The 24,421-nt window shown below is 39.0% G+C and overlaps 1 protein-coding gene across 4 annotated transcripts in view; it reads left to right on the top strand.

Moving 5' to 3' along the window:
• The first annotated feature begins 14,626 nt into the window (after positions 1-14,626).
• Positions 14,627-24,421, top strand: part of NR1H4 (nuclear receptor subfamily 1 group H member 4) — a 37,175-nt gene continuing 27,380 nt past the window's right edge. The window contains exons 1-3 of one of the 4 annotated variants that reach the window (XM_019292745.3): positions 14,627-14,761; positions 15,460-15,552; positions 19,522-19,661. In XM_019292745.3, coding sequence (XP_019148290.2) covers positions 19,577-19,661 — 85 coding nt within the window. In that variant the 5' untranslated portion in view covers positions 14,627-14,761; positions 15,460-15,552; positions 19,522-19,576. Of the gene's footprint in view, positions 14,762-15,459; positions 15,553-18,865; positions 18,944-19,521; positions 19,662-24,421 lie in introns of those variants that run through there. The other 3 variants (XM_019292744.3, XM_010410760.4, XM_019292746.3) reach the window with 3 other exon arrangements.

The following is a 24,421-nucleotide window of genomic DNA, read 5'->3' on the forward strand; positions in this document are numbered from 1 at the left end:
TCTGAGGAGAGAAAAAGCAGTACAGTAAGTCCCAGAAATATGTCGTTCAGTGTTGTTATCTACTGATCTTCCTAAAAAGAAAGCTGTAGCTTTTATTTCTTTGACAGCTTATATTTTTTAGTCACTACTAGCAGAAGTTTAGTGATAATTAATACTTCTCTTATATTCTTGTGAGAGTTAAACCAAATGTTCCTTGTAGTGAGAAAGGACAAATTAATGACAGAAATTATGAAAAATGCACCTGAGTAGGAACTTCTCCAGGCAAATAATCACTTAGTCCAAAAGAATGTACAGACTTTGGGGTAAAATATATAACAAGGGCATCCAGATGTTAACAAAGTGCCAGGAGGAGTCTCATGTGTAACATGATTAACTGATAGCAAGAAGGTAAAAATCAACTTAAATGCAAACTGTGTTAAGGCTTCACATGTATGTTTCCAACTGACTTCTTTTGACAGTTACAGAGATCTGTAAGTTTTGTCATTATTTTAAGAAAAGGTTTGTAAAAACCAAGATTTTTTATCTTATTTTTCTTTTTATTTTATATTGAAGATCTTAATTTTAGACTGCTATTTAATTATTCATATTTTAAGAGAGAGGAGTATTTCTTCTGATTTAAAGAATAGAAAGAGGACTAGAGAAAAAGAGAAAGCAAATTGCAGCCACAAGGCAATGCAGACAGAGGGCTGACGATGGGTAAGAAATCAATTTTCAAATCCTGGAAACAGAACTTGGAGTTCTCTAGATTTTTGAGTTAAAAAACTACAGGATGTGCCAAGATCTAATATTCTGCATCATCCTAGGGTCCAGAGAATTCACTCCAGTCTCATGTCAAAGCTTAACTCTCATGAAATCAGGAATAAATGGAGAGATTAAAAACTCCTCATTCTTATGTCTTCCAAATGCTTATGTTGGATTAGATAACACTGCTGGAAAGGTAACACTACTAATACTATTGCAGCTCTATACGTGCATGTAGAAGACAGTCTGACAGGCTCCTTAGTAAAAATGCTTTCAACTACTTACATACTGGTACCAGTTATTTCTCAACTTCCATTTGATAACAGTGTTTAGCTTTGAGAGAAAAAATTGTCCCTTTTTTATCTCAATATTTTTTATTTTTGTGTTTATACTGCTTATCATTTTTACAGTCCTTCTGCATGCAAAATTACATAAGGGAAGAAGGAAATTTATGTAAGAAATGTGGTAAGATTGTACTTCTTTGTGCAGATCTATAGCATAATAAGAGCCAACACACTTTTTCCACAGAATATTTGGTTATTTTAAGTCTTGATCAAAATAAAAATTTGACCCATTTAATTCGTTGTCCCTTATCCCATGTTGTCGTGTACTTCCCCTCAATTTAATTACTGCACTGGATATCTGCAGCAGCTAACAGACTACACTTGTTTATCTATAATCATATTTATCTGCTCAATAAAGTCAGTGCTCAGACACTTGCTGTACAAACTTTTGACAACTATTTTGCTCCTTGTTTTAGACTTTGTTCTACCTGCATGACAAATTCAGACCTCCTCTGAATAGGTCATGGCTATTTTGTTAAATATGTATTTGGAAATCACTGGAACTCATGAAAAATACATCTCCATTGGCTCAGAGTTTTGGTTGCCCAGAGGTGTTCAACAAATCTTTGAAGCACCAACCAGGAAGACAACGACGTTTGTAAACCAGGAAGTATTTTAGTAGCTCCAGTAAAGATACCTCTGCTCTCTGGAGCTGGCAGTCATCACCAAAAACAACATGCCAGGTGCTTTCTCTGAGCTGGGAATAACTGTAATGAACAGCAGAGGAATTAGTGGGAGAAACTTACTGACACAGTGCTTAAGATAAGGGAAAGGGGACTTTCTCTTCTTTTAGGGAAGGGACTTTGATCCCATCTGCTTGTTCCCTGCCCCCTCTCTGGTGTGTAATCAAAAGAAAGATGTCGGCAGGTCCTGAGCGACCCCATTTATTTCTTGGCAATGATCAGTTGTATAGTTTGTGCTGGTACAAATCTGCAGGGGGCTGGAAGTGGCTTATGGGCCCTTACTGATGTATGTTGGGTGAGGGGGAAATCATAGTACTAACATGAAACTTGAATTTAGATGTGAAAGAGATTAACATTAAGGACAAACAGGTGAAAGACAATCAGTGTGAATGGATGTAATGTTACTTCTATGGAATAATGCTGCTGTGTGGGGCAGACACGGGCAACTGGGAGTAACCCCAGCAGGTAGGTTTTCCCTCAGCAAGGGAGTGTAATGGAATTACCTCTCCTGCACTGTTCACTTCCCATTTCCCAGTGCCCCATACTGGCTGCAGGTTTACCTGTTACAATGCTTGGACAGAGCATTGTAGAAAAGTGCTGCAGTCACGCCAGACCCCTATCTTTACCTTGTATTTTCTTGTTTTCATGAGTGGCTTCCCCTGACCCTTGCTAACTGATGGAATGGTGTACAAGACACCAGGGAAACCCAAAGTCAAAATCAGCAAGGGTTTACTTTTTAGTATATTCCTTATTTTATTTTAATTTTTTATTTTTGCTAGGAAGTGGCAAATTTTGTGCTAAGGTTCCGGGCAGCAGCAGCTGGATCTGTGGGTCCATGGTGGGCAGCTGAAATGTTACCCTGGCTGGCCAAAGGTCAAGGCCATGCTGGCCTGTCCTGCTCCCTCTGCTCTGCCAGAGCACACAGCAAACTGTCACGCTTGTAGGGGTCTGAAGGGCAAAGCTGCTGACAAAGCACTCAGGATCTCTGTCCCCTACCCTTGTTGGTTGCCTGGGTACAGGAACTGTAAGACCTGAGAAACACCTGGTGTTTCCAAGTAAGTTTTGGCATTCCTCATACGCAATCTTATTCCCAAGGAACAACCTCTATTGCAATTTCATGGAAAACTGTGAGCAGATTAAAATGCCCCTTGTCAACTGGCATCTTCTGCTGCTGTATTCACCTGGGACGAGGAGTAGCCCCACATCGAATTCCTTCTCTGTCCCAAGATGTATTCCAAGCCAGGAGTCCATTATGCATCAGTGCTCCCAGTCCAACCCTCCTTCACTGCCCTTAAGCTGTACCTTTGGTAAATGCCCCCCTCTTGCCCCCTTCTTCTTCCCCAGAGCAGTGGTAGGTGCCACAGCCTGGGAAACATTCAAGGTCAGGGTAAATTGGACTCTGAGAAACCTGGTCTAGTTGAACATGTCCTGGCTCATAGCAGGGGGTTGGACTAGATTACCTTTAAAAGGTGCATTCCAACCCAAACTATTCTATGATTCTATGATTCTTGGGCAATTTTATGTCTTTCAGAGAAGATATGGTGCTGACTCATGCTGACTCAGTTATTGGGAAATACTTACCTCAAAAGAATCTGCCTCTTCAAAAAGGCAAATAGAAGAAGTTGGCTAGCAGGTTGTTCTCTGCTTGTGTCAATGGCTGGAATCGGTTTCAGAGGACACAGACACATATTAATTAGAAAAAAAAAATCACAGGATGTTTTCTTGAGCCATCAAATTGCTGCAAGACCTGAAGGTCAACAAGACCTCCAGCCCAACACACCACAAATGCAGATTTCCTCATCAGGAACGCCTTGTATAAACCCTACTAGGACAAAAAGCATTTCCTTCAGTAATATTTTCATTAGTGCTTCTCCCAAGAAACTGTGAAATATCTAAGGAGGAGCAACTAAAGTCCACCAAACTTGTGTAGAGTTTGAGTTTCCATACCTGGTGTTCTCTCCAAATTGTGGGTAGGCTTAACATTTTAATTTTAATGCTACATTTTCTTTGGAGAGATAGATTTCTGTAGCTAGCGTCTTAGTGAAAGATGCCCAGGTCAATTTGGCTACTCCACAGGGCTATTTCTCCCCAGCTGCAGGACTTGAATTTCCCTTTGTTGAAGTTCATAGGATTCCTGTCAGGCCATTTCTACAACGTATCAAGGTCCCTCTGAGTGGCAGCATGATGAGCTGCCAAGCACTCCTGCCACTTTTGCATCATCTGCAAAGCTGTTGAGGGTGTGCTCTGAAATTCACCCCTGGGATATACCACAAATCACTGCCTCTAGCTGGGTTTCATGCTGCTGATCCCAAACCTTTGAGACAGTTTAGGCAGTTTCAAATTAAATTCACTTCATACTTATCTAGTATGTGCTTTATGATTTTGTCAATGAAGACAGTGCTGAAAGCCTTGTTAAGTTCAAGCTCTGCCCTTATTCACTGAGCCTGTCTTCTTCTTGAGGAAGGCTATCTGGTTCCTTCCCTTCTTAAAGACCAGTGTGATGTTTGATTTTTTCCCAGTTATCAGGAATCTCTCCCAGTAGTTATGACCCTTCAAAGGCAATTGGAAGTGACCTTACAGTGGCATCAGCAGCTCCCTCAACACTCCTAGTCCATCAGGACCCATAGACCTGTGCATGTCCAGTCTGTGTAGATGCTCCTTAAACTGCTTCTACTCTATGGAGGGCAAGTCTTTCTTGTTCCAGACTTTTACACAGGTACCTGAAATTCCTGGAGGCTGCTCTTATCAGCGAAGACTGGGGCAAAGGCAGCATCATATACCTTGGCTTTCTCTATGTTTATCAGCTTGTCCCCTGTCCCATTCAGCAGCAAGCCCAAATTTTCCCTAATTTTCCTTCTGCTGCTGATACACCTGTAGAAGTCTCTGTTGTTGCCTTTCCCATCTCTTGCCATATGCAATGGGGTGGTTTAACTTTCCTAAAACTGTCTCTGCAAGCTTTGTATGCTCTGTATTCCTCCTGGACCATGTAACACTGCTTCTGCCACTTCTATGCTGCTTTTCTATGTTTGATTTTAGTTAGAAACTCCTTGTTCATCCATGCGGGCCCCCTGATGACTTTGCTTGATTTGTGCTTTATGGATGGATTGTTTTTTAACTTGGAGGAGGTGATTTTTGAATGATAACCAGCTCTTCTGGACCTCTCTTCTCTCCAGAGCCATATCCTATGATATTCTTCCAAACAATTCCTCAACATGCTGACATATGCAGAGTTATGATCCACCATCTAAAGACAAAGAATGGAGACACCCCAAATTTTTAATTAATTTCTAAAACTCTGGACTGGGAAGTAGATTGCTAAAATACTGTTGAATTGTGAAATTAAGTGGAGGGATCAAGCACAGGTACAGGAAAAGAGTGCTTTTCCATACCTCAGTTATTGCCTTGAAATAATCCAAGGTTAAAGGCAGTCAAAGTCTCATTTCATTTTAGCACCTGCTGGCTGACAGTCCAATTAGAAAAATCTTACGTCTCTGCCCACTTTTACTGGTAATCTCAAAAAACTGTATTCTGGCAATTATGGATCAAGATTTTCCACCTGAAGAAGCAAGGAGCAGTATATTAACAGAACAGAGATTTATTACGCTCAAGAAGCCTAAAATATCTGGTTAATTACTGGAAAAAAATGATGATATCCCAAACAAGATTTTATCAGCTTCTTTGCAATACAGTCCATTTTACTGGCAGGCTGTTCAAAGGTTTCTATTGCAACTCATATTTAGGAGAGTTACATAAAACTTGATGTAGGAATAAGTGACAAAGGTTTTGTTTATTTCATATTATTATCTGTTGACTTTAAAAGACCTAGGTAACAAGACAAGTTAAGCAACAAGTCAATGATTAAACGGATAAAATGAGTATCAGCTCTGCTAGTTTAAAAAGGTATTTAGAAAGTATGAAGATAAAAAAACAGTTCTCTGAGTTGTAAGAAATTTGAAGTACTAAAATTTTTTCTGTTCTGCTTATTTAAAGCCTCTGACATTTATTAATTATCCTCTTTCTCAGGCAATTAATTTTTGTATAATTTTAAATGCTTCAGGAGAGGCATCTTTTTGGCAAATTCCAGTTTTAGAACAACTTTACAATACAGAAAGGTTATGCTTTGCCAGTTTTCCAAAAAGATTTAAGACTTGATGTTTCTTCAGAGCAAATATTTTTGACTATAGACAGTATCATGCTGTAGCAGTGACATAAAGGTCTTGCATAGGTTAAGGTTATAGTTCATCACCTATTTCAACAGCAGTTCTGTCACTGAGAAAATAACAGTTCCCTCACATTTTCTAACTTTGACTTACATCCCTTGGACTAAATTAAAAGTAGTAAGAGCTAGGTATATTCTTCCTTTGCTCTCTCTGAAATGAACTGGATGTAGAGGAAAAAGAATGCAGTTCCAGACTGACATCACATATCCAGGAGAAAATTGTTTTCTGTTTTGAAAAACTAATGTTGCTACATGCATTTTTTTTCCACCTCTATTAATCTTTTATTTGGCAGCATGCATGTATAGTGACTGCACATTAGTGAGACACAGTCTGGAACAGAATCATCTGCTGGTATTTGGGTAATTTTCATGCATACAGGAAGGAACCCCTTTTGTTGTTGTGTTTACATGAGGATGACTTTCTGGAGGTATACGTTACATACTGGAAGTAATCAGTTTATTAATATTAGAACAGGATTAGTCACATCTAATAATCACACTATTGTTCCAATATTTGGTACCTTTGATATTTCCATCATCTTCTGCTGCTGAGTTTATCAGCAGTAGCTGTTATGGGAAAAGTCTACTGGAAAGAGAATAGGGCATGGCTTTTGCCCCTCTTGTTGGTGACGTTAATTTAATCACATGTAGAGATTCTGTTTCCTTTAGTAGAAATAGTAGAACTAACAGCACTTACATACAGACACATATGTGCTTCACCCCCCAAAAAATTCATGGGTAATTTTGCTGCAGCTAAGACTTAGCTGTAGTCCTCATGACAACCAGAATAGCATCTCTCATTATTGGTGTTGTCTCATTTTAATTTTTCACTCAAATTTAATAGATCAGAAACTGGAGCTGTATTCTCCATACTACATGGTGGCTGGTTTGTGTGGCCTGGGGATGTTTTTGTTAAGCAGTTCTGTACATCAAAGAGGTTGGTAGAAGGGCTCCTGATTACTACTCGAGCCCAGTTCTTTCCCAGTTCCTGCCAGACAAAAGAGTTAACACCTCGATCCAGCCACTTCTCTGAAGAACTTCCGAGGTGGTACTTCTGTAATGATAGCACCTTCCTTTCCCCATTTGCCACTGTGATAATCAGTTACTATGTTCAAGAAGCACAAATATGGCTGAAATTGGCTGTGATATGTAGGTATGAATCCCACAGGCTTGCACAGAGTTATTCTGCCATGGATTAGCAGCTGAGAAAGGGCCATCTCCTTATGAGCACAGCACATTCTCTGGGTAGGCAACTCCATTGACCAAGGGAAATACAAGTTTTGCTTGAAGGCTTGTAAATTCAGAAAGCAGTAGACACAGTCCCACACTAACTTGATGCAATTTTGAGGAAACCTCAAGGAAAAGGGTAGAAACATCTAATTTGGCTCCATATTTGTGAGGAGCCAGTGTAGAGGGAGAAACAATGGCTTCAGTTGCTGAGTAGGTGAGCTGCCATGCTTTGAATTGACTTTTTTTCCCTTTTCCTCATAAATTGTCTTATCCTACCTGCCTATTTAAAGAAACAGTTAATTGCCTAAAATTCCTGGATTTGTAAGATTCCCTCCCTTGTGAAAGTTTTGCAGGAGGGGGTCACAAAAGATGAGAAACAGAACTAGCTAAACTTCCCATGCATGCAATCTACTCTAGATAACCTGGTTTTGTTACATGTTTTGTGTTTTGGGATGAGATGGGGAGATAAAAGACACCAGCCAAGTGAGATTTGACGTAAATAAGGGATCTGCCAATGCAAATGATCCCATATTTTGGGATGAGACCCAATTTTGGACAAAAATGGTATTCAGATTAGATATTGATAAATGAAGCTTTTGTTCAGATTGAGCCCAAGCTAATACTGGTATGAGATAAGTAACCTCTCCATTTCCTGATATGCATTATTTAAATTTAATAAACTTTATACCGTATTTAGTTTCTTTCTTCTAAAAAGGGAAGCAATTTGTTTTCAGAATGCAATGATGTCAACCGAAGATTAGGAAAGAAAGGAAAATAAACTAATTCCTCCAAGATCTGTTGTTCAATATCCCTTTAATTTTCCCTTCAATGACCACACTTTTCCTTGACCTCCAATTCCCTTTCTTTCCTCAGTACCAACTCTTTACTAGGTGGAAACTAAAAGGATGATCAGATTGACCTGGGCCCTGGTACATGAAACTGTTTTTCTGAGTTTGGAAATAACTCAGCTATATCCAGGTCCTAATATTATCTGATTTCCAGCTCCTTTCATCTCTTCTTAGCTGGGTGGAGTCTTAAATACTCTTCAGCTAAACTTGTGACATGTCTTAGTATTTTCTGTGCAAGTTGGATGTTGAAGGTCTAGTTCTGCTGCTACTCCTCTTGCCTGCCACAAGTGATCATAACCATGTTCATCATTTGTCTAAATTCTGTTAGGGAACAAGGAAGAGTCAACAAAGCTTTGAGAGCTGCCCTTCATTAGGGTCCTGAGGCACTAAAAGGCTTTAAAAGGCCTGATCAGCCTCATCTGGAGCCTCCAACATGCCTTGCCTGGGTGTTGAGGATGCTGTTTAAGCTCAAGCCTGGCCTTCTAACCCTGGTTTGTGATAAGCTTGTGGAAGTGTGTTTGGTATTGTCCTGTCATCTCCTGGCTCATGAGTGGATTTTTCCCCAGATGGACTGCAGGTGTTAAACTGTAGCCTGCATTATCTCCTGTCTCTGCTCTGCCTCCTGGAAGGACCTTGGGCTGATGCTGCAAGCAGTGTGTCTCCAGGCCTCCATCTGGCCCTACCTCTTCCTGCTGCTCTTGGTTGATACCTGGATAGCCCCTCATCCTCATTTACCATGTTCCCTCCCCTGGGCCTGTTGCTGTCAGCACCCTGGCTCCTCAGATACTGTGGAGCTATCCTTAGCTCCAGTTTTATCCCCTCATGGAACAGAACCACTCCTGCTCCTTCCTGATGTATGAGTGTCTGCCTTGCTGAAGGAAGAAGGCAGCTTCTCCCAAACTGAGCACTGCATTATTACTTGTAGTGGAATCTGACGTTCCCTTTTCTCTTGGATATGAAGAAAGATGTAATGAGATCTCCATCAGCTGCTGAGTGTGCAATATTCCCATTTTTCCCTGGTTATCATGGACTTCTTGAGATAGGATGGGGAGATTCCCCCAGGCTTTGCCCTCGGTACCTGTTGGGCATCTGATGCTGGCTCTGCAGCCCTCTCTCTCAATGAATAATGAGAGCAGTCATCTGCCTGCAATGCTTCAAGGCATGGTAGAGCCTCCTCTAGAACAATAAATGATAGAACTGAGGGTTTAAGAGGTTATCAGTGACTCTGGCTTGCCAGATAGTGTTAGCAGAACTCCTCCTGCACCTCCAATGATTTACACTGTCCATTCATATGACATCTAGTCTACGTTTCCTCTCCCATCCAGAAAGAAATGGTTTCTTGCTAGCTACTGAACTGGTTCTTTTAAACATCTCTTTTTCCTTGACACTATACAAAGAATGAGAAAAAAGTAGAGGTTTAAAAGTTTGCAGAATGAATTTACTTAGACTGATTATTTTAACAATTCAAAAACTCATCTAAAAATATCCTAATATTTATTTATTAATAATACTTCACTTGTCACCTTTGACATTTAGTTTAAAAGAACTACTTATTAATGAAAGGACAGTGCTGTCATTTACTGGAATAGATCAACATTTCTTTATAATTTTATCTCTCCAAATATTTACATAAATGAAGGCTAACCCTTATTGAACTCAACACTATCACACTGTAAAACATCAAAATGTCAAGAGAAAAAATTGTAAGACTAGAGTATATATTTAGTTCAAGGCCTCTAGAAGAACTTCTTATCAGCTAATACTGTCCCAACATGTTTAATTTAAAGCTGTGATTTCTTTAGGAACTTGTAAACTTGTAACCTCTAGCAGGGGGTAGGGGTGGGGAAGAACATGTAATATCAGTGTCTCAATTAAAATTTAAAATAATAAGAGATAATCTAATGTGGAATACCAGAACTTATTCATAGAAAAACACATCCTAAATTTCAATTAAGTCAGCTGGAGGGAAGTAGACCAAGTTTCCCCTTCTGAAACTTAGCTTTTGATGCTGTAGCTGATGCCACGTATACTCAGCTCTCCTCTTGCACCCAGGCAGCCATAAGATGGTATCTTACATATATGCTCTTGCTAGACCATGCTGGCTAACAATTAACTGCCTGCCACCAGGGAGGAATTCCCCCTCATCAGACAGATTGTTCTGTGGTCATTTTACCCTTCATGACATTCCACTTAAAATATGTGAGTGACAAAGATTATTTCATCAGGGCGAAATATAAGATTATTGAATAAATTTTGCCCTGCTCAGAAACTGAATAATCAGAGAGCAACTTAAAATGAAGAGGTTCTGATTAATGAAAGACTTATTCAACAAACTAAACTAATCTTAAAAGCAGTTATTCCTCCACTTTTGAAATGCAGGAGGTAAAAAAAAAAAATTGACAGATACTAGAGTTAACTCACTGAAACTTTGCACCCATTCCTCACCAATTTTTTAACCTGTGCAGAAACAGCCATCTCTATTAAGATTTCTTAATTATCTTTAGATGATAAAATTTATTGTAAGCTTGTTGTAAGCTTGGACATCTTTCCAGAAATGGAAAGCTGAGGGTGTCTGAGAGTAAGAAATGGCTGGTTTGAGGAGACAGACCATGGCCCAAAGTGGTGTAGATGGTGTGTATCATCTGTGTAGCAATAATAAATAAGGGGTGCTGCAGGGATGAAAGAAGAGCTGAGGGTGACTGCTGTTTAGTGGCAACTTTTTATGATCATGTTGTGAGCACTTTCTGAGCTGAAAATGATGCTTTGTACTGAGGCACAGTTTCATTCACATGATCTCTCAGGTGCCTGCAGTACCATTCATTCTGGGAGCTGTGAGAATAGGGAAAAAGAAGTCCTTGAGCACAAGTAGATCTCAGTCAAGATGCATCCCTTGGCCTATGAAACAAACACAGGTGCGAGGTATCTCACTCATTGTGACTGCTGCAAATTGGATCTTTTGTCAGAAATGCCCAGGTGTTTTCAGGGTATTGACAGCTCCAGGTGCCAGTTGGAAATGCTGATTTTTCTTTCAGCCAAACCAGATCTACTCCTTCTTGCAATTCCCACCTGCCCCAAGATGTTCCCGAGAATCCTGAGGCCAAGAAGATATGTTTTCCCACTGGCAAGACAGGAGGTTTCTCCCCTTGAATCATGGGGAACAGAGAAATTAATCCATTGGCAGAGATCTATCTGGCTTTAACTCCTTGTCCTCACCTTCCCTGTGGTAATGACTGTCTAATGCAGGAAGGAGATGGCCTCCAGTTGTGCCAGGGGTGGTTTAGGTTGAATATTAGGAAAACTTTCTTTACCAATAGGGTTGTCAAGCATTGGCACAATCTACCCAGGGAACTGGTTGAGTTCTACTACTCAACTCTGGTTGAGTCACTATCCCTGGAGGTGTTTAGAAGGTGTGTAGATGTGACACTTAAGGACATGGTTTACTGGTGGACTTGGTGGTGCTAGGTTAATGGTTGAACTGAATGACCTTAGAGGTTTTCTTCAACCTGAACGGTTCTACAACTGTCATGTGTACAGTGGTGTTGGAGCTCCAGAAAACTAGCTGTGAGTAGTCAGAAAGCTTTTCAGCTGCTGGAAAATTTTTCTGAGCACAAAGGAGCAGGTACTGGTCATTTGTGTGTGTATTATTTTCATAATTTTTTTAATGTGTGATGATGCATTCATCCAGATGTGAAGAGAAGGATATGTTGAAGGTGAACACCCAGCTTACTTTTTCTTCTTTTCCCCCTATCTCTTTCTGTACGAGATTTTTCCCATCCACACTTTTGATGGGAAACTACTTTGTTGCCAGGACTATTTTTGCCTTTCCATGACCCAGGCCATGGAGCTTCCTTGCCAGTGAAAGTGCGGAATAGCAAATATTTCAGTGGAGAAAAGACAGAGTAGCAGGAGGAGGAGCAAACGAGCTACGCCAAACACCCCCATTCTTTCATGGAGTGTGAAGTTAATGAAGTGGTATTTTCTAGGCAGACAGATTTCTAACTTTGAATGTTCTCTATATCCCTGGCTTTGTTGCTGAACATGTACTTGGACTGGTAATGGCATAAATGTACTGTAGAACACATGCTCTTTGTCACTTACAGAAGTAATGTTACTACTGTCCAGAGAAGCTTCAGGATGTCAGATAATATTCTGAGATTTTAAAAATTATAGAACGCAATGCTATCTTAGGAAAGATATTCCATTTATAAATATCTGTGTTTGAATACTTTCTCATTCTCTTCTCTCCTGAGATGCTGTGTATGTAATCTCCTGAAACACTACAGAAGATATATTTGATTTGCTCCAATTCCTTTCTCTTCAATTCTCATTTGTACATGAACCACAATAAATATGAACACCTGGCTTTAACCAGTAATGCCACATGTCATTGCTACAGGCAATATTTCCTCTTTTGACCATGTGGATTATTTCTTTGCTGTTTCCAGTAATATCTTGAATGTATTGATTAGTGGACAAAGGACCATTTTGGCACTTGCCTCTTTATTATTGTAAGGAAAGAAAAAAATGTTTTAATGCAACAAATGTGTTGCTGAATAGGGGGATTAAATTCCATTTCCTTTGTGCTAAGCTATTTGCTGTCTGACAAACAACATCCACACACAGGAAAATGCTTTTTGGGAAAGAACACTTATTGATAGTTAGTTAGTCTCTAGGGACTTCTAAAAAGCAATTTCTCTGTGCCACCAACTACATCAGACCAATGCTGGGGGAAGTTGAAAGATGGAAAAGAGATTTCAGATCCTTGGAACTTGCCAAAAGACAGAAAGCTTCATGAGACATAATGACATTTGTTGGGCTTCTTGACTGCACTTCTGCTTTTTTTCCTATGTGGGACAAAACCCATCACTGGCCTCAGGATGACCAAAGAAATTGGTTTTTTTGGCATGTGTTTTCTAGGCACCACTGGAGTGGACGTATAGTGGAAAGTGTCAGATGGGCTGTTGGCATGCTTGGTTGAAGAGACCCTCTGTCACCTCTGGGTAGGGTTATTTTGGAAGAATTCCCTTACTTGAAAGTAGTTTGTCAATTTTGCTAAACATGAATTTGTCAAACAGAAACATCATTGTTTACAGAAGTAAGATGGTGTTCAGAGAGTCAGAAATGAGGACGGAGAGAGCCGTAGTCTTAAATATACTTATCATATGGCCAGTACCTGCTGGAATGAGCTGTAGGCATTTACTCCCTGAAAACAGTAACCCCTTGGGAGTTAGTGTCCAGTGACAGCCTTATAGCATCATTCTCTCACTGTTCTCTTCAGAAATATGTCATACCATGACTGTTTGCCTGGCTACCAGGTGAATTTGCAAGGGACAGAACACATAAAAGGGGCTCTTTATTAATAATATTTTTATGAGATGTATAGAGAGTTTATAGAGAATTAGAACTTCTCTGATAAAAGCTTGAGGATGAATATACCTTTTTAAAGTATTATTTTTTTCTCTTAAAATGAGGCAAAGTGAAGGAATTTTATTCTTGGTAATTTTAGGGCCAGCAGATCTCACCTTTCACATAGAAAGGACTGTGTTGGCTGCCCAATGCCTCTCTTTGCTCAAGCAGGAGGCACAGCCTGTTTCTCTGTGTATTCAACCTTGCTCAGACTATGCAAATGCCTAGGGAAGGATGGAGATCATATACTTTGTGGCAATCATGAACTCACTTACCATGAGTGATGCTGTCAGTGGTCTCCTCTGACTGAAATTTGTCTCAGTATCACTGCCAGATCAACTCATGCCCACTGGATATGTTTAGCAATGCAAACCCGGGAATTATTATGCTTCCTGTGTAGGTGGGATGTTGAAATAAAATAGCCTCATCCATTCCACTTCATTTTAATTTCCTCTGCAGGGTAAATGGGGATGTAGTAGTTCAAGGTCCCCTTTCTGCCAGTGACAACACATCGGTGTTTTCAGATACAGTGCAGCTCACTCAAGGATGTGGTTTTCAATCTACAGGTACCAATTTCTTCCCCTTGTGCACAACTAGTGCATGAATCTAATAGATTTAAAATTAGGGGCCTCAGTTTCTTGTCTAAAGCTCTACGTGATGAGCCCAAATCAAAATGGTGCAGTTTTTTAGAGATTCTTGCAGATACAGGAATTAAACTTTAATGTCCTCATGTCCCTGTGATGCTGTAATTTATAGCCTATTTTTCTTCAGTACTCAGTGTAATGTTCAGTCTCACTAAAAAGGGTAAAAAATAACAGAAATACTTAGAAATCAAGTTTATGTCTCAGAATAACACCTGGGCTCTTTGGATGGGAAAGACAAGGAGGCTGAGAATGTCATAAAAATGTACATGTGCAAGGAAAGGGTTATGATGAGCAACAAGGTGCTATCACCCCACTGTTTGAGTTAACTTCCCCTCTGCACCCGACCAGAGTATTAACAAGCATCTCAAGTCTCTGTGCTGCTGGTCAAGTTGGAATTCACAACATTTTAATACAGCCCATGTTTGGAGAGTTTCGCAAAGAAAGAATTGTTAATGAGTAATCCTTGTCCATTAGGGCACTGAGCCAACAAACGCAAGCTTTGATTCATTGTGTTATCACTACAGGCTTCTGCTAAACATGAAAGCAAAACAAAACAAAAATGTTCCTATGTGAGAATCATTAGGATACTGAACTGAGCACAGAACTGTCTTACATCCTGCCATCTGCAGTCTTCCAGAAAAGAACAGTAAGTAATAATTCCTTAAACTGATAGTTCTTGCTGTTACGTAGCATAGAAGTAATTTTATCACCTGAATTATTTAGTGGATGTTATTGGATTTTTGATCAGAAAAAAAAATTAAAGTGAAGAATAATGTAAGAAGTCATTTCGTCCACAAAACTGTCTCAACAGTAGGAATTCCCCTTGGGAAAAATGGTAAGGTGGAAAATAAAGTCATGTTGAAATTTGTCTTTAGAAAGCTGGCTTCTGTGTGTCACTGGAACAGAAGGCGTAAGTTCGATAATGAGACTTTCTTGCAACAGCACTATCTAGTTAATTGTGTGCATTAGCTCTAAAATTGTATTTGTTGGTTTTTTATCCTTTTAGAAACAGAAAATGTTATCAATGTGATTAATGGGAGAGCTGAGAGCAATCCAGAAAGGGAAAATTATATTTGTTTCATGTAGATTTTTCTTTGACAGTTCTGCGTACAGATTCCAAATGTGTCTTCCAAAGTTGAAGACTTTAGCACATATTTCACATAACTAGGAAGAGCAAAAGGGGGTTTCAAATTTCAAGTGATTACCATTTGAATCCATTGCTAGTTTTTAAGAAAATGTAATTCTATTCTGAGTGTTCTGCTACTCATTTATCTTCAGAAAACTGTAATTGTGGTGGAATACATTTTGCTTTTGTTATTTTTATGGCTATTGCTTGTGTTACAGAGAACCTAGAGACTGGGAATTAAATTGGAATTCCACTAGTCTAAATGGCAGTCCAAAAACAAGTTAGGAATGGAGGGCTTGCAGTTTTATCAGGTGAGACATGAAAGAGATGCTGGAGAAAGAAAGACGCACAGAAATGGTGTTTAGGAGGTAATCCCAGGGACAGTCAGAAGCTGGCCCCACTTTTTGCAGTTACTTACCTGCTTACAGAAATGCCATTGATGCTTCTCATAGAGTTTTCAGTTCTACATGGGACTCAGACACCTGGATTTGCTACAGAATTAAGCAAGAATTTTTTTTTCTGTGTCCGGTGTCTCTTTCCTGCTCTGATTTTAAATGCCATATTGAGAAATCTAACAGAAAATTTCAAATAAACACAGTAACACTAGTCCTGCCTCTGGTTCTCAAACTTGCTCCTACGGTTGCTTGCATTTTGCATCAGTTGCTGTGCAGTTGCCTGTAGTGCTGTTCTTGCCAAAATGACCTGAGAGCAACAGGCTGGAAATAGAGAGCATAAATCTCCCTAATGCTTTCAGGTCTCTTTGATACATTTTAAAACAAACAGGTAAGCAAATAAAATAGCTTCTCAAATAACTGAGGCACTGCATTAAATATTCTACAAAAAGGCTATGAGGCCACATCAAAAGTCTGTGAATGAGATGGGAATCTATCTTCCCATTGATGTTAACAACGTTTGGATTGGGCCACAGATTAATGATGTTACTGAAATTTCTCTTTGAGCAGTAGGCAGTCAGATGTATGAAGAATAGTAAAATATTATGGGAAAGGTGGAAGGAAATGTACTTCACTAATATTCGTGAAAAATTTTGTAAGAGCTTTGACAGATCTTCCTTTGCTGAGTAATTGAAATAGATTCAATCATTCTTCTGAAGGTAAATTACAATTAGACTGTCATGGAGCTTTTCTGGTGATGAAACGTATTTTTACATTACTTGAAAGTGTGGGGCCATGATGCTTTTGTTTTCAGTGATCTCAGTCGATTTAACTTTAATTATTTCACTAAGAGACTTGGCTTTGCTTACACAGAAGCCAGGGAGAGCTTTACTACTGACCATAGCAAGGTCAGAGGTAGTGCACAGGTAAGAGCCCACAATAAATCTGAAACCTAGAGTTAAGTGGTAAGCCCAGTTGTGTATACATACATATTTGTATACCTCAATGAACACATTTCCCATAAGAAATCTGAATAAACACGTATATGCACCCATACAGTGGAAAAACAAGCCCCATAAATAATAATATACATATAAATTTTCTTAGTCAAACATAGAATGTGTAAACACACATAGATTGACAGTTCTAAAGTATGTTAAAATGTAATAACATTTTATGTAATTCAGAGCTCTTGACACGTAATTGAAGACAATACTCTCAATCAGTTTGGCACATATTTTACTTTATACATACTGATCTCTGTTTTTCTTTGCTATATATTTTGGCCTATGAAGATAATCTCCAAAGGTGGTAGGGTAAATAGGTTTATTTAAAAAGTTAACTAAAAAAATTATTTGGAAAAAGAAGCTTTCTAATTTGTCACATGCCTCTTCTTTTCTCTTGTAGGCATCTTATTTTGGAGAGCAATATTGATTTCCTGTGCTTCTATTGCCTTTATTTCAGCTTTTACATATCAGATGCTCTTTTTTGTTGTTGTTACACCTCAGAATGGAGTATCAGCCCAATATAGAGACCTATATTATTTCCCAGAGCTGAACAATGTGTAGCTTAAATTTTCTGTACTGTGTACCTAGTGTAGGTGCTACAGCTGGAAATCAGCATCTGTTGCTTTTAAATACACGTAAAATTAATTATGTGGGTAAATCTAATATAGGTTAGATAGATCACAGCAGGCTGGACTCAGGAGAAAATCAAAGCCAAACATTAATAAGTATTTAATGAAGAGTTTGGTGTCCAGTGAAATTTACAGTAGCAAAGCTACATGCAATGGAAAATATATATCCAGCCTTTTTTTATGGTAATCTTGTGCCTTGAAGAAATCCCAAGAAGATAGGAGTAATCTCTTTCATGAAATCTAGTAAATGGTCTACATCAGCTGGATATATTAAATAAAATGAAGTATTAAAATTCTGGGAACTTTAAAATTATCATGAACATTTGGCTTGAACTGAATCCATCCAGACCAAAATTTACATGGTAGAAGGCTTAAAGTTACAAAACCTGTAACATCCTACAAAAGCACAGATTCTTACAAATATGTCCTCAAGATTCTTACTATAAACAAGGCAGTATTAATAACATGAGGGTTGGGTCTCTTTGTGTGTGTATGCAAAGAATAATAGATTCTAAGGAGTCCATCTTGAGGTTAAAGAGGGGCATTATATATATGTTAAAAAAGGGAATGGCCTCAATGAAGCAAGAAAGTAGTTTATAGACATATCAAAGAGGCTGTAAAAACATAGGCACTTTACAAGCATTTAAAAACATAGCTTGCCTGCTTTCCTCTTTATTTGCATCACAAACTAGAAGGATGCAGAATATAAACCTTAGAAGCTAAGAAGTTATGCACTGAAAGTCTGACTATATATTGGCAGTCCTGACTGTGCTGCTGTCTCCTTCCAGAACACTTGTAATGCACTATAAGAGGAATCGCATCCCTAGAGCTTGTCACGGGTATTTCATGAGAAAACTGTCTGTCAGGAATTTTAAGACCTTAGAGCTATGTGGGTAGCCCCACCTCTTGATTTCGGCAGATAACTTCCCTGGCAACTGAGGCAGCAAGGCAGTAAAATGGCTGGAAGTAAATGTGGACCTAGTGGGGTGGCTGGGCTGATTGCCAAACCCCATCCAAGATACATGGAGTTTTTCTGCTGTTGCAAAACTACGTTTCTGTGCTAGATTTGAGACACTGTGTTTACATGTTATTTGCCACAAGAACCCTATCTGGTCTGCGATACAAGTAGCTTTTGACTTTTCTAAGTAAACTGTTTAAATTATCTGTGGGCAGACCTTTAAAATGCATCTGTCTAATTAGAGGGCCTCTGTTTATGTTAAGAAAGAATTTAATGAATCCTTACGACATATAATTACAGAGTGTGCTTGCCACTTTCACAAGCTGCTTCTCAGTCTGCTCAGCATTGTGGCCTCCTGCAGCATTCACGTTTTTGTCAGATGACTTCATTTCTGCTCAAGAAACATGCTGAGATCTCACTGGGAAGCAGACTAGGCTGTAACTCTCAAATGTATTCAGTAAGTGGAAATGTAGTCCCAGGGACAGTCCCACGGTAATAAAACCAAATAAAGAATTAAGACTATGAAGCAAAGGAAAACAGATTGCTGTCAACTTTATGCAGAATCCTCTTGGTGTCTGTAGAAGCCCCTGAGACCTCTCCTTGGAGCTCTGTATTCCCCTGTTGGTCCTGCCTCAAACGCAATCTGGAGTTGGCTCACTCCACCCACATGGCCTGGGCAAGGGAGCCCCTTTCCCACCTCTCCCAGCCTCCCCCAGGTGAGAGTTGTGTGGCTGCTTGAGACCACCGAGAGAGCGGATGGGCGAGCCTGGTTACCAGAGCCAGGCTTGGCTTTCTGCGTTTGCCACCATTCCTCTTGTTCAGTAATCACTGAAGGCAAGATAAAGAGCTGGTCCCTGGAAATTAAACTCAAGTTTCCTGTCTGTGTTCTTCTGATCTAACCATAAACTTGCACTTTTCAGTAAGTGAAAGCAATGACATGATGAAAGGGTGGTGAAAAATAATGCAAACAATTGGTATTGCATGGAAGGAGGGCTGGGCAGCATGCCCTCAGGAGGTCAGGCCAGTGCTTCACTCTGAATATTTGAATAAATTTGGGCATAAACCTCCATTAATTTAAAATGAACAGAAAGAGGGTAAATAAAATATGCCACATCAAGGAAAAACCCAACAGGCTGGATGTAGCATTTTATTTAAAGGCCGAATTAGGTATTGTAACTTCAAGATAATGTTTGTTACAGCAATATTGAACTAGCCTCCTGCATCCTGCCTTACACTAGGTACACAAAAGTTAGTTATCTTGTTCTAAATACTCTTTTTGCTTCATATTTTTCAGGGTCTCTTTTCAACCTCCTTTTTAATCAGCATATTCCTCCTGAACTGAAGAATAAATGGGATCTGAAATGAATTTAATAGGACATCATCAGCTAGCCACAGCTGATGGATTTCCTCTTGCTGAAGGTCCTCATTTGTTTGGTAAGTCACCAAATTAGGTTGAAATAGTAAGCTGTCCTTTACTCAGAAACCTAGGGGAAAAGGCACTGAAATTTCAAATCAAGGACAGGTAGCTGAAATGTGCCAACCTTCTTGAATCTTCAACACTTGTGAAAGGAATAACAAGCACTACATCTGTGGTGTTAATGTAATCTTGCACACCATTGCTTTCATCACTGTTCTTAGCAGAACCTATGGGTTGTTTTCGTGACACTCTTCTAGTACTGGAGACCATTTGGCAAAGACAGACTTTTGTATGTAGGCTGGATGTTACCTTCATGTGAGTCACTTAAATCAAGCTGAGCAGATATATTTCCAGTAAATCTGTAATAAAATTACAGTGCAATGCATTTGCATTGCCATATCATGCAAATTTATGAAAGTAATTTCACCTAAATTAAAACACCGTTAAAAACTTATCCTATTAACTTCAGTACACAAGAAAGTTTATAAAGCAGGCTGGAAGATCCTCCTTGCTCCAGTTCCACTGAATTTTTCAAGGCTAAGCATGAGTTTGTTAATGAGTGAAAAATTCTTGGTCAATATTTTATAAGCATGGGTAAGCTTATCTTTTCTGATATATGTACTGCTAAGGGGAAAAAAAGAGGATAATGCATCACAGCAGAGTGGGTCCTTCATTGAGTAAGTTATGGCACATTGAGGGATGCACACATAATACAAACCCCCACAAAATGCTGCAACACCTCAGAAGTTTACAGTCCAAATAACACCAGAATTCTGCCTTTTTGAGTGCTGGAAAAACTGAACATATTCCAGTTTCATCTGTCTGGAGCAAGAGTAGTGCCTGGGGCATGGAAGGAAGGACTCTGACACCCAGAGCTGCTCCAGCTGCAGAGCTCCTAGAAGTCAGGAACATCTCTAAAAGTCAGACCACTTCCAGTGTCCTGGCTCCATACAGCTAAACTAAAGCATGATCACTAATGATAAGCAGAACCCACTCCATTATTGTGTGTTACTGGTTTTTATCCCTCTTTGTTTTGGGGTTTGGTGGGAGAAATCTTTTGGAGTTGTTAAAAAATAATATGCTAACAGCTAAACAACTTCTTTGCTACCTCTTAATTCCAATGTCAGGCCATGATATACAGAGAGGAGAATGATGTTCAAATCTAGGGTGCCAAATATTATATCCAGTCATCTTTTAAAACCCCTGCCTATCCGAGCTACTTCAGATTTTTGTCAAGAAATTTGACCCAATATCTATTTTTTATTTAATTGTTTAATTATTTTAAGGAGTAATGATAAGGTATTTTGAAAACACAAGGAAGAATGTTAATGTAAAATACTTGCCCTCCACAGGGTAATCTTACTTACAAATTGTGAAGCTTTCGGAAGAGGGATTGTGTCTCTCATTATAGGTGTTCAGAGCTCAGCACAATGGAGATTTAATTCAAACTGACATTTCTGTAACAGAAAGAAATAATGTATTAAGGAGTTGAATCAGGGGTCCCATTAGAAAGAAAACCTAGCTCTCCTGCTGTGTTTCACTTAACCTGACTTTTTTTTTGTGGGGTGTCACTCTAATGTGGTGTCTTTTTTGCTTTTATAGCTGGAAAAAAGCCTATCAGAAATAATATGCAACTGAGTCCACAGGGAAACTTACTCATTGTGAAAATATGACTCTATCTCTCCAAAACACTTGTAGGAAATGGTTTTGTCTCTCAGTTTTTTATCTTTGTAAATTACTTGCATTTTTTTCACATTCAGTTTTGGCAGGAAGTGACTTCCGAACCCCAGAAAACAGGAAGAAAGCTTTTCTTTTAGATGGTCCTTATAATGCACGTTTCTTTTAGGTCTTCTCATACATTGTAACTCACAAGTTAAAAATTGCTGGCTTACAAGCATTAGCCTTTATACAAACCAGTCTCCTTTATTCAAAGATGCACACTCGCCTTCTGTAAAAAATCCCTGGAAATATATTTTCTTTTCATTATGCTTTATTCAGTCTACAGGGAGAGTGTTCTTCAAAAACAAATCTAATTGCATCTCCAAACATTCGCTCCAGGTTCAGGTATTTCCAAAGAAATGTTGTCAATTCTGAGTTGCTTGTGCCTCACCACCATGGTGGTTCCAAGGCACTTCTACATACTTAGCCTCAAGGCTTCTAGTTGCAGCAGGTTTCAGAAAAAAGGTTTTCACCTTTCTGTAGCTGAAAATTTTATGCTGCTCTTTGAAGAGCGTATGTCTAAGGTAAAGTATCTCTGTATGTCTTTGGAGTTAGTGTGTTTTAACTATGGATTTTCACTTCTGCAGTTATGAGTCCCTGGGAAAAGGGCCTCAAAATGCAAATGAGGAAGGATCTTTAGCCTAGTAAAAGTGAGGGTGCTTCTCTTCCACCCTCTCTTCCTGAAAAACTGCTTTTCTTTTTCTAGCTCCCTACTCAGGTGATTCAGAAATATCCTAGATCTCTTTACAGGAAATATATCTTTGAAGAAGTAGCCAAAACCAAATATATAAAATGATACAACCTCTATAGTATCTGCACACAAAATCAACTTTATCTTTCTTGCAGCTCTGGTTTTCCCAGTGAGGGAAAGGGACTCTTGGTAACAAGAAATCCCAGAAATGTGTGGGTCTCCATAAGACCTGTCCTGTTGAGATTCTTCCCTTCCTCAGTCAAATCCTGTTTTCATTTCACAAGTCCCATTGTACTGAGCAGGGCCAGCTGTGTGAAGACTGGGCCAGTTTCATATCCTGACCTAAGAGAAATTGGCACACCTATCAACCTTCCTTTTTTAACCTCTGTAATTTAGGACTGAAATCTCCTTTAAAATCTTTGGAAGCTTTGTAGTTCACCTTGGAGCCATGAATTTATTCTGTGGACATGTCTACCATGACAAACCTAGACTGATCTGAGCTCCTCCACTTTGCCCCAAATTGGCTGGACACAAGCTGTGACATAGAACATGCTGAGGCTCATTAGCAGAGCACTGTGACAAGCCTTGCTCTAAGGCTTGGCAATTCAGCAGGACTGTTGCAAAAAGGTGTTTGATAACATCTTTCAATTGCCTTTGAAATTTTTTCATATTAGAGACAATCCATTGTTAAATACCTATATTCCCATTAGCTTATTTCTCTCAATGGTCTTCACTTGTCTTTTATCACAAGGGACTGAATGAATTTTCAGACACCAAAAAAATCTCTCCTTCAAATCTTATATGTGTAAGGTTATATATTTGTGTGGCACCTGAAATACATGACTCAAACTGCCATTTCTATGATAAATAGATGGTATCTACCTTATATAGAAGTTAATATGCAAGATACTAAGTGTGAAACTTCAGATATCAGAAATGGAATTATTTCTAAGAACCTGAAAAGATAATTCAGTACTATTGTATGCTTGGTTTGAATGAAGACCTATTTTAAGTATTTTTGATGGCCTGAAAATGTTTTCCTGTAAGGTGACATTAAAATATAACAAGACAAGAAATGCTACCCTCCTTGTACATGTCCCTAGCTGGGAAAGAATTTTTAGGGGAAATGAACACTCTTAAAAGCTGTATTGAAAAGGATGAGGAAAAATAAGAAAAAAAATGACATGTTACAAAGTGGGGAAAAAAGCAATATATTGAAACTTCTTAATGAAAGAACTACGAATGCCACTGAAAATTGTTGTAGACATAGAACAGTGCCTAAGAGGAGCTTAAAAGGTTGACTCCTTTTAGGTAAATCTGCATTTTTTTTCTGGTTTGGGGTTTGGTTTTTTTTCTTAATAAATAACAGTAATAAAAAAGGTAGTAGGGTCAAGTGTCCAAACTGATTAAACCGCTTCAAGATCACAAGATATGTTAAATAACTACTTGTCTTTAGCACCACCTGGCATTTGATGCAACATCTGGCATCATCCCTGCAGAGAAGATAATTAGGCTCATAACTGACCCCCAAATCAAAAGGAAACAAACCAACACAAATTAAAACAGAAAATCTTGGATGCATAATAATTATGAAGAGAGCCAAACCAAACAGAGTGGCAATGTGAGTAAAAAATTTAATGAGAAGGACAGATTGGATGTGGCTTTGAGCAACCTGTTCAAGAGGATGGTGTCCCTGCCTATTTCAGGGGGTTTGGAACTAGGTCATCTTTTAGGTCCCTTCTAACCCAAACCATTCTATCTTGTCATACAAATCTGTCCAGTAGGGTCTGAGCACTTCGGCCTTTTTTTGAGAATGCAACATTTCTGCGCTTAGAAACATGCTTCCTGTGATACTGAAGTGGTTAATCTATTGCACAGAACCACCTGGCCTTAACAAATATTTATTGATACAAAATTTTGTTGTAACTAAACCACAATAGGTACAAAAATACAATGGCTAGGCTACTTGGAGGCATCCCCTCAGCTGGTAACCCAATTTTATCCGGGTAACTCCACACTGGGAACAGACATTATTTCCGGCATTTACAAACAAGTTTCTTGTAATGAAGTTAATTAGTAAACTATATAACCTCTGGTCTGTGTCACTCCTTTCTAATCATAAAGAAAGTTCTCACAGTAAAGAAGTTAACAGGACACAGACAAAGCAGAATTGAGAAGTTTCATGTATATATAGACTTTAGGAGGTATAAAAGAAAAAAGAGAAGGAAAGGAGGACTGAGGCACCCTAAGGAGAGTATTTTTCGTCAAGAAATGGTCAGACTGAACACAGCTTGAGGTAGGATATTGCTCTATTCTCACTTGGATATTTTTGTTATCTATTCTTGCACTCTTCCTTGAAATCGTAGG

Source organism: Corvus cornix, chromosome 1A, assembly GCF_000738735.6.
Source record: "Corvus cornix cornix isolate S_Up_H32 chromosome 1A, ASM73873v5, whole genome shotgun sequence".
NCBI classification, from domain to species: Eukaryota; Metazoa; Chordata; class Aves; order Passeriformes; family Corvidae; genus Corvus; species Corvus cornix.